Here is a 12,756-nt window from a genome sequence, read left to right on the forward strand (position 1 = left end):
GCACAAACCTGAATGAAAATGAGCAGAGGAGAATGATGACGGACAGCAGGGAGAACACACGGGTGAGACATGGTAGATACACAGATGAGGCAGGGTGGAATACACAGACGGACCAGCAACTACAATGACGGAGGACACGACTTAAATACACACAGAGAAATACGGGAATTACACACAGGTGGTGGACACAGCTGGGAACAATCAGTAAGACGAGACAGAGGTAAAACTGAACACACTCACATGAGACGCAGACCTTCACAATAAAACATCACACGCAGGCTCGACATCGAGAGACAGACAGGAAATAACATATGAAACTAAACCCGCATCTTAAACCCAGATAAACAGAAACATGGAACTCTAATAATAAACATCATAATCATCATCATAAACACAACAAGAGAACAAGAAAACAATCCCCGATGTAAACTAAAACCCAAACATAATAAAACTCAAAATACTGGGTCCATGACCGTGACACCTAGTCTTTCTTGCAGCAAAGTCATCTACAACATCATCATATGACAACTGATTTGAGACCACATGATTTATGCTTATGATGGAAAGTCCACTGAGACGTTCTTGCATCATAGTAGATCTCAGGTAGGTTTTAATGAGTTTGAGCTTAGAGAAGCTTCTTTCAGCAGCAGGTACTGTAACAGGAAGAGTGGCAAAGATTCTCAGAGCAACCCACATGTTGGGGTAAATTTCTACCAGCTTCTTCTCATGCAGGAAGGTCAAGAGTTCCATGTTTCTCATGTTCTTTGATGGCAATGGTGGGAAATTCTGCATTTCCATTGCAAGTTCTGTGCCATTAATGTCCGGCTGGCTGTCATGGGTCAGAGTAGTACTCAGTGTTTGGCACTGCTGTAGCAGCCCTTTATTTTGTATTCTGAAATCTCTCATCAAGTGAAGAGATGGCTGTATCCACTACCACATTAAAAAAATGTGGTTTCCATTTTTTTAAGTGCATCTTGTATGGGCTCATCTGGAGACTCATAACCGAAGTGCCTTTTGGTGGTTCTCAATCGCTTTTGTTTGAGTTCAGCCTCCACATTCATTTCTTCACACATCTCCTTTGCCGTTGTCTGTGCATCAGAAAATCCAGTGTTTCTGTAGCTGGTGAGGGAATCTTTGGTTTTCTTTAGCAAGTCGACAGCCACATCTAGCTGCATGGAGGCCGACTGCATGAGTTTACTCACATACTGGATCTTGCTGAGAATGTCATACCAGATGGCTGTACAAATGCAAAAACGATAGGATCCAATCTCCTCAGCCAAAGACTGGGCTTCAACACTGACCACAGGGTCTGTAGCTGTTTCCCTCACCTCCAGAAGAGCCTCTCTGACTTGTCGAGCCTGATATCTGACTGCCTCAATGCTTTTTATCCTGCTTTCCCATCTGGTCTCAGCCCATGATTTCAAGGTGGTTTTCACATGTTTCAGGAGAACATCCCACCTATGGGTGGAGGCTGAGAGGAGCTTGAATAATTTTGCTAAATGCCCAAAGTAGCCATGGGCATCTGGTGAGCTTTTTGCAGCATCAGCTACTACCAGATTTAAAGTGTGGGCACCACATGGGACCAAAAAAGCTCCTTTTTTGAAGCAACCTTGCCTGAACACCTTTATTTTTTCCCTTCATGTTGGCCCCATTGTCATAGGACTGTCCTCTGCAGTCTTCAAAAGGAATGTTAAGCTCCTCTATCCGTTTTAGGATGAGAGTTGACAAATGATCTCCTGTTGATTCCTCTGCAACAAGAAAGCCCAGGAAATGCTCTTTAACTTGTGGTATGTCTTCTCCTGACACTATCCATGTGGTAGATGGCCCAGGGGTGGGATTTAGAAACTTCAACAGTGCATCTGAAGAGAGGAGTATGTGACACCACTGAGTATTAAAGTCTAATAATAAAAACATATGATTCCAGGAATAAAATGAAATGATATAATATAAATGAAAAACCAAAGAGATATATGTATGATGTTAACTGATATGCAAATTAGATTAGATTCAATTTATTGTCATCATTACAGTGAAATGCTCATATGAGAATGTTATGTTATGATTATCTTTGACCGAATCACAGCAGTGCTCATATTAAAAAACAGCATTCCCTCTCATGTGATATTGCTTAATTAACATTAATGATGTGCGCTTTAACAACTAGGCTTACAACTATAATATATACAGGGGTGGAAAAGTGACTAGCTTTGACTTTGCTTAGGCTGCTGCCCCCGCGACCCGGCCCCGGACAAAGCGGATGAAAATGGATGGATGGATGGATGGATGGAAAAGTGACTATTACCTGCAGGGTAAACGTTAGCTAACCAGAAGGCAATAACAATGTAAACAAAAAACACCTGGTTAAAAGATGAATACAAATGAGGAATGGTGGGAAAGGTGGGAGTACTGTAATTACCTAACGTTACATTATTATTTTCCATAACAATTTAGCCCCCTCCACAATATTAACTGACGTTAAAACAGTTAACTAGCTATTTATTGATTAGCAATTAGCGAATCATGTAACATTAGCTTAATGCTAAAAATTTAGGTTACTATCACATTCAGACAAATAATTTCATGTAGGCTAACGTTACCTACCTCTGTCTTTTTCTCGTTTCTCCTCCTCTTCTTTTCTCTTTTTTCTTCCCTGGCCACCTGACAGTTTTGGCCGTTTTGACATCTTGTGTTGATTTTTTGATGTGGTGACGTCCAAAAGGAACCATGATACGGGAAGGGAGGGGGCGCACCGTGCCGGGAGGGGGGGGGGGGGGGGGGGGGGGCGTAATGTTGTAACAAATAATATTTCTATTAAATAAGCTTTACTTTGCATTTTAATTAACGTGGGATTATTTTTTGTATTTAGAAATAATAGTACCAACTTTTTTTTTTCTTTTCAACATTTGTGGCACTGGCGTGGCGCCCCCTGATGGACGGCGCCCTTAGCATTTGCCTATACGGCCTATGCCACGGGCCGGCCCTGCCCTCAATGAATAAACTGACTTAACCACAGAGCACTTCGCTCTCGCTCTTCAGGCCTACTTCCTAGAGTATTTAAAAGTAGAATGGGAGGCAGAGCCTTCAGTTTTCAGGCCCCTCTTCTGTGGAACCAGCTTCCAGTTTGGATTCGGGAGACAGACACTATCTCTACTTTCAAGATTAGGCTTCAAACTTTCCTTTTTGCTAAAGCATATAGTTAGGGCTGGACCAGGTGACCCTGAATTACCAGTTACCATTGCTCCATTGTCAATGGCAGAGGTGTAAAGAGTACTAAAATATTTTACTCAAGTAAAAGTACTATTACTTTGCTGAAATTTTACTCAAGTACAAGTAAAATTACCTGTCTAAAAATGTACTCAAGTAAAAGTAAAAAGTAGCTCATTTAAAATGTACTCAGAGTAAAAGTTACATAGTTACGTTTCTGTCAGCAGGAGGACAGCCGCTTCTGAGTAGTGCAAAAAAAGACAGTGGGATATAAATCTCAAAGTAGTTCTTTTTTAGTGAAAAGAAAAACTTTACAAATTAAAGTGCAGTGGCAGTTAAACTCCATCTTTAACGTGACCTTAACGCCAATTTGTTCTACTACCCATCATTCCCTGCAGTATTTCCGAAGCGCAATGTTTTTTTTATTTTTAATTTACTCAGTAGAGGGTGTGATTGAAAACGTAGCGAACTACAAAACTTTTAAAAAAATATACTTAAGTAAAAGTAAAATTACAGACTTGAAAAATGACTTTAAAAAGTACAAATACAGAAAAAACTACTCAATTACAGTAATGCAAGTAAATGTAATTCGTTACTTTCCACCCCTGGTCAATGGCCATGACATTTTGCATATTAATGACCAAGACACTGACCTCACAGCCCATTGTCCATTCAGTGGTGCAATAGTCAGTCATTACTGTTTATGAGGTTGGAAACTTGGAGTCAGCCGAGACTGAAGAAGTCACCTGGAAACACCGAGATTAGAACCACCTGAACCTGCTGAACTGTTAAATTGCATTCAAAAATAAACAAATAAAATAAATGAATAAATAATGTTCAAACAAAAAAAAAAAAACAACTAGAATTTAGGAGAGATGAAAACAAAGAGAAATGCAAATGATTTGAAAATAAAAATGAATTAAGTATGCCCCCTCTGCTTGGAACCCTCCATTACAGCAGTCTAACTTTATATTCACACAAACATGAATACAGCTCATAGACAAAGATCTTAAGAGCTCTGTCAGCTCCTTCCTGCTTTTATAAATGACCCTCAGGTCACTGGAAACTGTCCCTGTGCAAGAATCTAAACTGAAAGGATCAAACTCACTGTGGAAACAAATGGAAACTAGACTAAATTCAGTAAATCAAGACAAAACATAAACTAAAAACAGTGTTTTTGCTGTTTACTCATTAATGAAGGAAGGTCAGCTGCTGCTCCTGTTTGTGGTTTTCTACCTTCACACATATTCAGTCGAACATGGATGTGAACTGGGTCTCTTCATGACTTTAACCCAGCTGTCAGCTGTCCTTCTGTCTCGTGTCTCTAATACTGTCGGCTCTGGGTGAAGCTTTTTCAGACGAGTATTGTTGTGACGTGGATCAATATAAATAAAGCTGAACTGGACTCTGCGTCACTTCTCGTTGGCTGTTTTTCTTCTTTTCTGACTAAGTAGTCTCACACTTTTCTTGTAGGCTGTTAGGAATAAAATGGTTAAATAAAGCTGTTTTTGTGTGAGTTTTATATAAACATTGGAATTGTGCTCGTTAAGAGTTGGCACTGTGCAATGAGGGTCAAAAGTCCATTCAGAGCTGTGATTAAACTGAATTACTGAGAGTGACATGTTGAGCTGCAGAGGGATTTGCAAACATCATTACTGGTTAGAGTCAGGGGGATATTTTTCTGGGCCAGAACTTCCCGGACTTGGAAAATAAGTAGAAACAACAGGCTGGATATCAGGGAGTGAGGTGTTTTTTTCCTTTTTCCAGGAAAAGGAGCAGATGCAGACGACATCAGTGGTGGATGCAGTGCAGGAGAAGATCCAATCGGCTGACTGCAGGACCAGCTGCGTCATTCCCAAGAGGAGATAATAATACTTGTTTTTGTTGTGTTATAAAACTGTATTACCTGCTCACAGGGTCATCCTTCATGTGAAGCAGACAGCTGTAACTTGCAATTTCAACTGCTGAAATGATTTCAATCTTTTAAAAGACAGTCACTCACCTGGATTCCTTAAGCAAAGAGAACGACCACTCATGCATGTGTGCTGCATGCTTGTGTGCTGCATGCTTGTGTGCTGCATGCTTCTACTTTCCAAAACACTGTTTCTGGTGGTAAACTTCCAGTAGCTTGGCTTCTCTCACCCCTTTCTGTCCCGGCCCTGACTTTGAGTACAACATGGGACATTTTTTATGACAACATTTTTTAGCTGCCATCTCAGGCGCAGTCTCCCTTTCACTGTGTTGTCAAGCGTCTGTAGAAATGGGAATCCCAGGTCCGTAAGGCTGTTTTGTTGTACTAGAAGTCTTGGGATTTGTCAGGTGCAGCTTTGCAAACCTAAGTCGTGTTCTTTTAGAGAGAAGATACCAGTGTTGGGGAGTAACGGAATACATGTACCACGTTACGTATTTCAAAGACAAAATATGAGTAACTGTATTCCGTTACAGTTACCGTTTAAAAAGGTGGTATTCAGAATACAGTTACTTTGTTGAAATAAATGGATTACACTGCGGTACTTTCCTGTTTCATATTGTCGCGGGTCAGGACTGTTTGGGTTTGTTTGACAGCTACGTTCTGTTGTTCCAGGCGGCAGCGTTACGGTTGCCATGGTTACAGGGCGACGCTCTCTCTCTCTCTGTGACTGTGTGTTTCCTGGGTGAGAGAGCGCCTTTTCGCTGTTGTTGTTGTTGTGCTAAGCTAACAGGCAGAATGCTACAAGCATAGCTCTAAAGAATGTAGCATCATGGGCAGTGTAGTCCGTGTTGCAGGGAGAATGGACTGCCATACACGTTATGTGTCTGTGAGCGCGAGGAGGGAGAAAAAGGGGAGTGGAAAGGTACGAGTTGTCATCGAGGAAAAACGGGAGCTGGAAGCATGTAAATATAATAATAACCACTGCAGCCAAGAAGAGAGCCTGACGAGCCCAGCTGTAAGTAAGCTATTAAGACTCGACTGTACACCGTGTTCGTGTTTTCCTCCGAAACAATAAGTTCCGTTGGAGCAGCCTTTCAACGCCTCTCTCTGTCTCTGCTAGCAAAGTTGACCCACACAACAAAGTAAAGCTATTTTTTGGCTACGAGCCGACAGGGACCCCGCCGTATTAGTCAGAGGTCCCTTTACTACAGTTCGGAGTCGCGGACCTTCAGTAATAGTAATAAATCACACAGCAATAGTACATTCACGTTGTTGTAAAAAGCATGATAATATATTAAGTAATCCAAAGTATTCAGAATACGTTACTGTCATTGAGTAACGTAACGGAATACGTTACAGAATACATTTTAGGGCATGTAATCTGTATTCTGTAATGGAATACATTTTAAAAGTAACCTTCCCAACACTGGAAGATACCATACTTGTTCAGTCTTTTTCTTATTGTGCCGTCATGAACTTTCACATTTAACACTTGCTGCACTTTCTCTGAATAAGCTGACTGTCTACTTATTATAGTACATGGCAGCTGCCATAACAGGAAATCCAGAATAAATCTATTAAGCTTTAGTTTGAACTAAACAAACCTGAGCTGCTGCTCTCCGTGTGTTTCCCACCCTGACACTTTCAGCAGTCAGTCGAGGCTTGGAACCCACAGAGCGGGGCAGGCAGTTCAGACAAAATCCAAAGCACGTGTTTTCATATGCATGTGTTTATTGTGAGTTAGACTTGTGTTTACAAACATTTTTTTAAAAATACATGTAAATGTAGAGCAGGGATGTCAAACTCAAACACACAGTGGGCCAAAATTCAAAACTGGAACAAAGTCGCGGGCTAACATTAATATTTATTGAAAAAAAATCTTCCTCCAGATATAAGAATGAATCTTTTCTTATGGACTCAAACACGTTTTGCTGAAAAACTGAATATGGAACAAGCAAAGCTTAATACTAAACAATAGATATATTAGCTGTATAATACCAGTAGGCCAGCTCTAATTGTAATTTGGCATGGCTTCGCGGGCCAAATGTAATTAGGCTGCGGGCCAAATTTGGCCCGCGGGCCAGAGTTTGACACCTATGATGTAGAGAAATACAAATGCTTTAATAACTAGTATATTAGAATATTTTAATATATACCTTTATTAACATTATTATATAAGATGATGGTTCACAACAGACACAAAAAAGCAACAGTTACATGAAGAATAACCAATCAATCGAATAATCATGCAGTCTGCTATGTAGGTGTTATTCATATAATCGGATTGGATACTTCCTGAAGGTGAGTTGTGTTAGTAGACTACGTGAAGACATGCCACATGAGCACATTGGGACCAGAAAAGCACACTGCCATATGTTCTGTTACTGAGGAGCGTTTGAAGGACAAAGACAATAAAATTCTGAGAAAGATATTAAACATTTGAATGTTTTGAGAAACACATTAGTTGAACTAAAGTCCATTTGGAAATCCCCACAGGCAGTTATTTTGAAGTTTTAACTTAAACAACCTAAAATCCTAAGGTCAGTGAGTCAGAAAACGTGAACGAAAGATCATATGTGTGTGCTAATCAACAGGATAGACTGTAGCCTCAGGTGCATATTGTTAACTGGTGATTATGTGACGATGCATTTTATGCAGCGGCATTTTGAAACAGCTGCAGATGTGAGAGCAACGACTGCCTGACCTTCACATAAAGGGAGTTACAGTGGTCCAGACAGGATAAAATAAAAGCATGGATCAGTGTGCTGCCCAGAAAGAAGATTTCACACCTGCCAGTCGCCTTACATGATAAAAAATGGACTTCACTGCTCTAATTTGGCTGTCAGTAATAACAGGTTTAAAATATTATTGTTTAATATAATAATAATAAAAAGTTTAAGGCCAACCAGGTTTTACTGTTATCTAGAAATGCCAAGAGAGGTTTAATGGAGAGGCCATCCTTCTGCTTTAGTGGCAAATAAATGTGGCAGTCATCAGCGTAACAATGAAAAGAGGTCCCATGCCTTCTAAGGATGGATACTGTTTTCATCTAGAAAATACTTCAGTTGACAAAAAACAATTTTCTCTAAAACGTTGGAAAGTAAAGGCAGCTTGGAAATAGGCCTATAATTAGCTAATACCTTGTGATCAAGGCCAGGTTTCTGAAGCAGTGGCTGCACTACTGCATGTTTGAAATTTGCAGGAACCATACCAGAAGACAAACTGCTGTTAATAATGTCAAGGACATACTGCCTATACTAGGAAAAATGTCTTTGTGGGGGGACAGGATCCCGAGGGGAACCTGCGGGCTTAATATGGTGAACCACATCCTCTAAAGTGGAGAATGTCAGAGACAGAGGGGTCAGAGTCAGGAGCTTTGATCAGAGCCCTGGTGGTGCCAACCTGTTCAAGAAAAAAACTCAGAAAAGTATTGCAAATATCAGGAGAAACTTCCAAACAGACATTCAGTGGAGTATCAAGAACAGTGTCAATGGTCCTAAACAACACATGTGGGTTATGACTGTCGAAAGAAACAATATTTGCAAAATATTCCCTTTTTGCCTCTTTAACAGTGTTCTGGTAGCGATGCCAGCAGAATTTGAGAATTTGAAATGACTCCTGCAGTTTATCCTTTTTCAATCTCTGTTCTGCTCGACGACATTCCCTCTTAACAACCCGACTGCTCTCATTAAACCAAGGCTCAGGTTTAGCCTTCGGCTGCCTGGTTTTTAAAGGAGCCACAGAGTCCAAGACTGTTTGACAGCAAGAATAAAACCAGGAATTAAGCTCTTCTGTGTCAGAGGAAACAAAGTCAGAAGGGCCACGGAGCTGATTAAAAGCAGCAAAAAAACTGCGCAGCAGTGGAGGGGTTAATAACCCGACAGCGCCAAGCAGGAGCGCCAGGTTTAACTGCAGTATGTGTAAAACCAATGTTGAATAACACAGGCATATGATATGAGAGTGCACAGTCACAAATCTCCAAGTTAGTGACAGGCAGACCATATGACAGGACAAGGTCCAGTTTGTGTCCGTGCTCATGTGTAGGGCCAGGCACGGACTGTACCAGGCTAAAAGAGTCAATAAGGCTTAAAAAGTCCTTTACCAGTGGCTTATCAGGACAACATACATGTATATTAAAATCTCCAATAATAAGAACACTTTGGGCATAATCCCAGCTAAAAAAATCAGAAACGTCATTTATGAAATTCTTAGTGTATTTCGGGGGGCGATAGATGATAGCGCAGAAAACCGGGTCTGTGCGACTCACCTCAAACGAGGTAAGTTCAAAGCTGGAGAACGAAGGCTGTAGAAAGTGTTACGATATAAATATATATTCTTAATGCTTATTTTCTGTTTATATTGTTTTATAGAGGCCAGACTAGGAGAACGCCAGTTTGAGCACAATGTCACAGAGTACTGACAGGAAACTGCTTTTGCAGAGAACAGGAAGTTTTAGTGCAGAGCTGCACAGGCGTATTAAGTAAACTGTGTGTCGGTGTGATGCAGTGCAGAAATATATATACGGATTTAGCTGGCAAAGAATTCAGACCAGAGTGTGTGTGTTCGTGTGACGGGTCTCCATTTCCAGAAATGTAAAATAAAGATCATTTTTGGAGCTTGACCACTCTGAGTCCAGTCTTTCTCTGTTGCCAAAAGAATTCAAAAGAACAGAATTTAATAATAGCACTGCTTCCATTTGTAATCCTGTGCCTCCACCTCTGCCCGACGTTCATGGTGAGTTAAAATAGCAACAATCGACTGGTAAAAGTTCAGATATAGCACTGGACTCATTGAGACACATCTCAGTCACAGAAAATCCAGATCACAGGAACTGAAAAAGTCCCGAAGAATAAAAGTTTTGTTTAAAACCAGGCAAACCGTGGGTGGAGCTGGAGCACGGGCTTCAGCAAGTCCAGAAACCTGACGCAGTGCTCTCAGGCAGTGTTGCCAACTTAGCGACTTTGTCGCTATATTTAGCGAGTTTTCAGACCCCTTAGTGACTTTTTTTCTAAAAAAAAGTCGCATATCGCTTTTACTCTCAACAAGCAGCGGGTGCTGTAACGCAGTCAGTTCTTCTTTTACTCTTTTACTCTTATGCTGTTTTGTGGATCACAAGGTTTAAAACTACTTATAAACACACACACAAAGTAACTCCACCAGAGTGCTTATTTCGGGTCACTTTTGCCGGTCCAAGCCCGGGTAAAGGAGCAGGGTTGGAATTGTGACATTAAAAAAACAATAATTGCTAAAATAAATTTAATTTGTAGTTCTAAATAAACTCTAAATGCCTTTAGGATGTTTTTTACTCACTTTATGTCTCTTCCACAATGTTATTTCTCTCTCCAACAGTGAAGGTTACAATTACATTAGCATGACCAATTATGCAAATTAGGCAATGACGTCATTTAGCGACTTCTAGCGACTTTTAGGACCGCCAATAGCGATTTTCCTTACTGAGGAGTTGGCAACACTGCTCTCAGGTTTCAGAAATGTTCTCGGCTGAGGTTTGGGTGGGGAGGACGCGCAGTAGAGTATGGACTGATGGATGGATGGATGGAAATATTTTTTATTTCACTATAAATCATATAATCAAAGTTCGTAATGTAATAAAATCAGCTTCAGCTCCTTCTTCTCCTCTCTTTGGTAGTTTTGTTGTTGTAGTTTAACATAATGTTTGTTTGTATATGCAGAACTGGTTTTATTCCTGTCACAATAATAACTCATAATAAGGGTTAATAAGTGTTAGTAAAATAACTGGTGTTTATGTGGGTCTCAGGTAATTGCCCCCACACAAACCGAACTGTCAGAAGGGAAAAATCTTTGGCATCATCGAGAATGAGAAGAAGCACACTTGCACATTTTTCTTACACATTTTGCTCTGATCTGGTGTCACTGAGTCCTCGCAGAAGAAGAGTCGAGTTCACTAACAGGAGAACGAAGGAAGGAGGTAGAAGTAGATTATCATCTCACTGTAATTCTCTGCCCACAGCCTGGACTACCATTTGCTCAGCATCTCCACCTTGCACATGTTTCTGGATCATGTCTGTCTCCTCCTGTGCTGGCGAGGTGGTGGTTGATTCACGTGACACCTGTGGAAAACGGGACTCACCAGTTAGAATCTCTGCTTCATGTAGTTTTATTGACCTAGTTAGTTTTGGCACAGTGTCCTTAGTTATTTAAAGATTCAATTGGCCTGATTGATTTTAAAAAAAAATAGTGGTAAGTTATGTGTCTGTGACCTCTCTGCAAGTGTGTTCCTTAAGCTTTATTGAGACCCAGCAACCATCTAAAATACAGTGGGGCTATAATTATTTGATCCCCTGCTGGATTTATAAGATTTCTTACAAAAAAGGACAGTCCCTTATTTTTATGGTAGGTTCTGAAAATCTAGTGGAGCAAAAGTTAAATTTTTATAGCAGTTGTGTTGAAGGGCTTTGGGCATTTGCATAGAGTTTTTTTTATAATTAAAATAATCTTTCTATAAAGTGCCTGGAAAAAGAGCAACATTTTTGGGCCCATTTTTATAACGTTTTCACGCTGTGGTGCTAGCGACCAGAAATATGCGGAAGTAAGGGCGGGAACAAATCAAGAAGGCTAGACTGTCCAATTTCACAGCCGCTCATTTCCAGCTTACCGGCCTCCTGAGGACCAAGCCCACGTAGCCCACAAAGGCCGGGTCCTCCGAAGGATGCGGCCTAGGTTTTGGGAAACAGCAAATACGTGAAAAGGCGTGTCTAAAAGTATTCTTAAAAAACAACTTAAAAAGTATTAAAATGCGTAAATGTAAATAATCCAAAGAATAATCACTGAAGTGTTTCAATAGTCCAGCTGAAAAGTTTGAGACAACTATTTTTTTCATGCTGAATAAAATCAAACCTGAAGCTCTGACTTTTAATTTATTTTCTCTCATTAACCTGTTGCAAAAAATCTGTTGCAATGATGTGTTTTTAAAGTTCACTAATATATAGAATAGAATAGAATAGAATAGAATAGAATAGAATAGAACCTGGCTGTGAATCCTGACTATTTCATCCAGTTTGGCTTTGAGGGCATCCACCTCTGCTGGTTCATCAAACGCCTGCAAACACAACAACATCAAAAATCACAATAAGAATAATACAAGCAATAGTTATAGTTTATCAACAGGCCACCTGGGCCACCATAAGTATGATTCCTTTTTTGTCCTTAGGTGAGGTTAAGAAGGCCTTTAAAGTTTTCTGTATTGAAGGAAAAATTTATTTATTAAAAAGGAAAGTCCAGGATGTGTACATCCTCATCACTGAAAGAGTGGCCGCTGGCCTTTAGGTGCAATTGCGGCCTTTTCCAAGCACTCTTTGAAAGGTACTCATTGATCAGTGGCTGTTGATCAATGAGCATGAGTGACGTAGATCAACCGGCAAATCAAGAGCTTCGCTTTTACGCTCAGCTCTCTCTTCACCACGACGGACCGGTGCAGCGCCCGCATCACTGCGGCCGCAGCACCAATCCGTCTCCGGCTCCCTTCTCCCATCACTCGCAACCAAGACCCCGAGATACTTGAACTCCTCCGCTTGGGGCAGGAACTCATCCTGGGCACTCCACCCTTTTCCAGCTGAGAACCATGGCCTCAGATTTGGAGGTGCTGATCCTCATTGCTTCAC

At 40.7% G+C, this 12,756-nt stretch overlaps 2 protein-coding genes across 2 annotated transcripts in view; one reads left to right on the top strand and one right to left on the bottom strand.

The window, feature by feature from the left end:
• The window catches only part of LOC147326894 (sodium channel protein type 4 subunit alpha B-like), a 93,731-nt gene extending 87,056 nt beyond the window's left edge, over positions 1-6,675 (top strand). Inside the window, exon 32 of the mRNA XM_086302300.1 lies at positions 4,972-6,675. Coding sequence (XP_086158426.1) covers positions 4,972-5,073 — 102 coding nt within the window. The 3' untranslated portion in view covers positions 5,074-6,675. The remainder of the gene's footprint in view (positions 1-4,971) is intronic.
• Positions 6,676-7,259: 584 nt separating this feature from the next.
• The window catches only part of LOC147326897 (sodium channel protein type 4 subunit alpha B-like), a 41,718-nt gene continuing 36,221 nt past the window's right edge, over positions 7,260-12,756 (bottom strand). Inside the window, exons 26-27 of the mRNA XM_086302301.1 lie at positions 12,123-12,194; positions 7,260-11,205 (exon numbers count right to left, since the gene is read on the bottom strand). Of these exons, the coding sequence (XP_086158427.1) occupies positions 11,083-11,205; positions 12,123-12,194 (195 nt within the window). The 3' untranslated portion in view covers positions 7,260-11,082. The remainder of the gene's footprint in view (positions 11,206-12,122; positions 12,195-12,756) is intronic.

Source organism: Aulonocara sp. 'chitande type north' Nkhata Bay, linkage group LG7 (assembly GCF_057382095.1).
Source record: "Aulonocara sp. 'chitande type north' Nkhata Bay isolate Kocher_YH1m ecotype deep benthic linkage group LG7, A_spYH_male_GT1.1, whole genome shotgun sequence".
Taxonomy (NCBI): domain Eukaryota; kingdom Metazoa; phylum Chordata; class Actinopteri; order Cichliformes; family Cichlidae; genus Aulonocara; species Aulonocara sp. 'chitande type north' Nkhata Bay.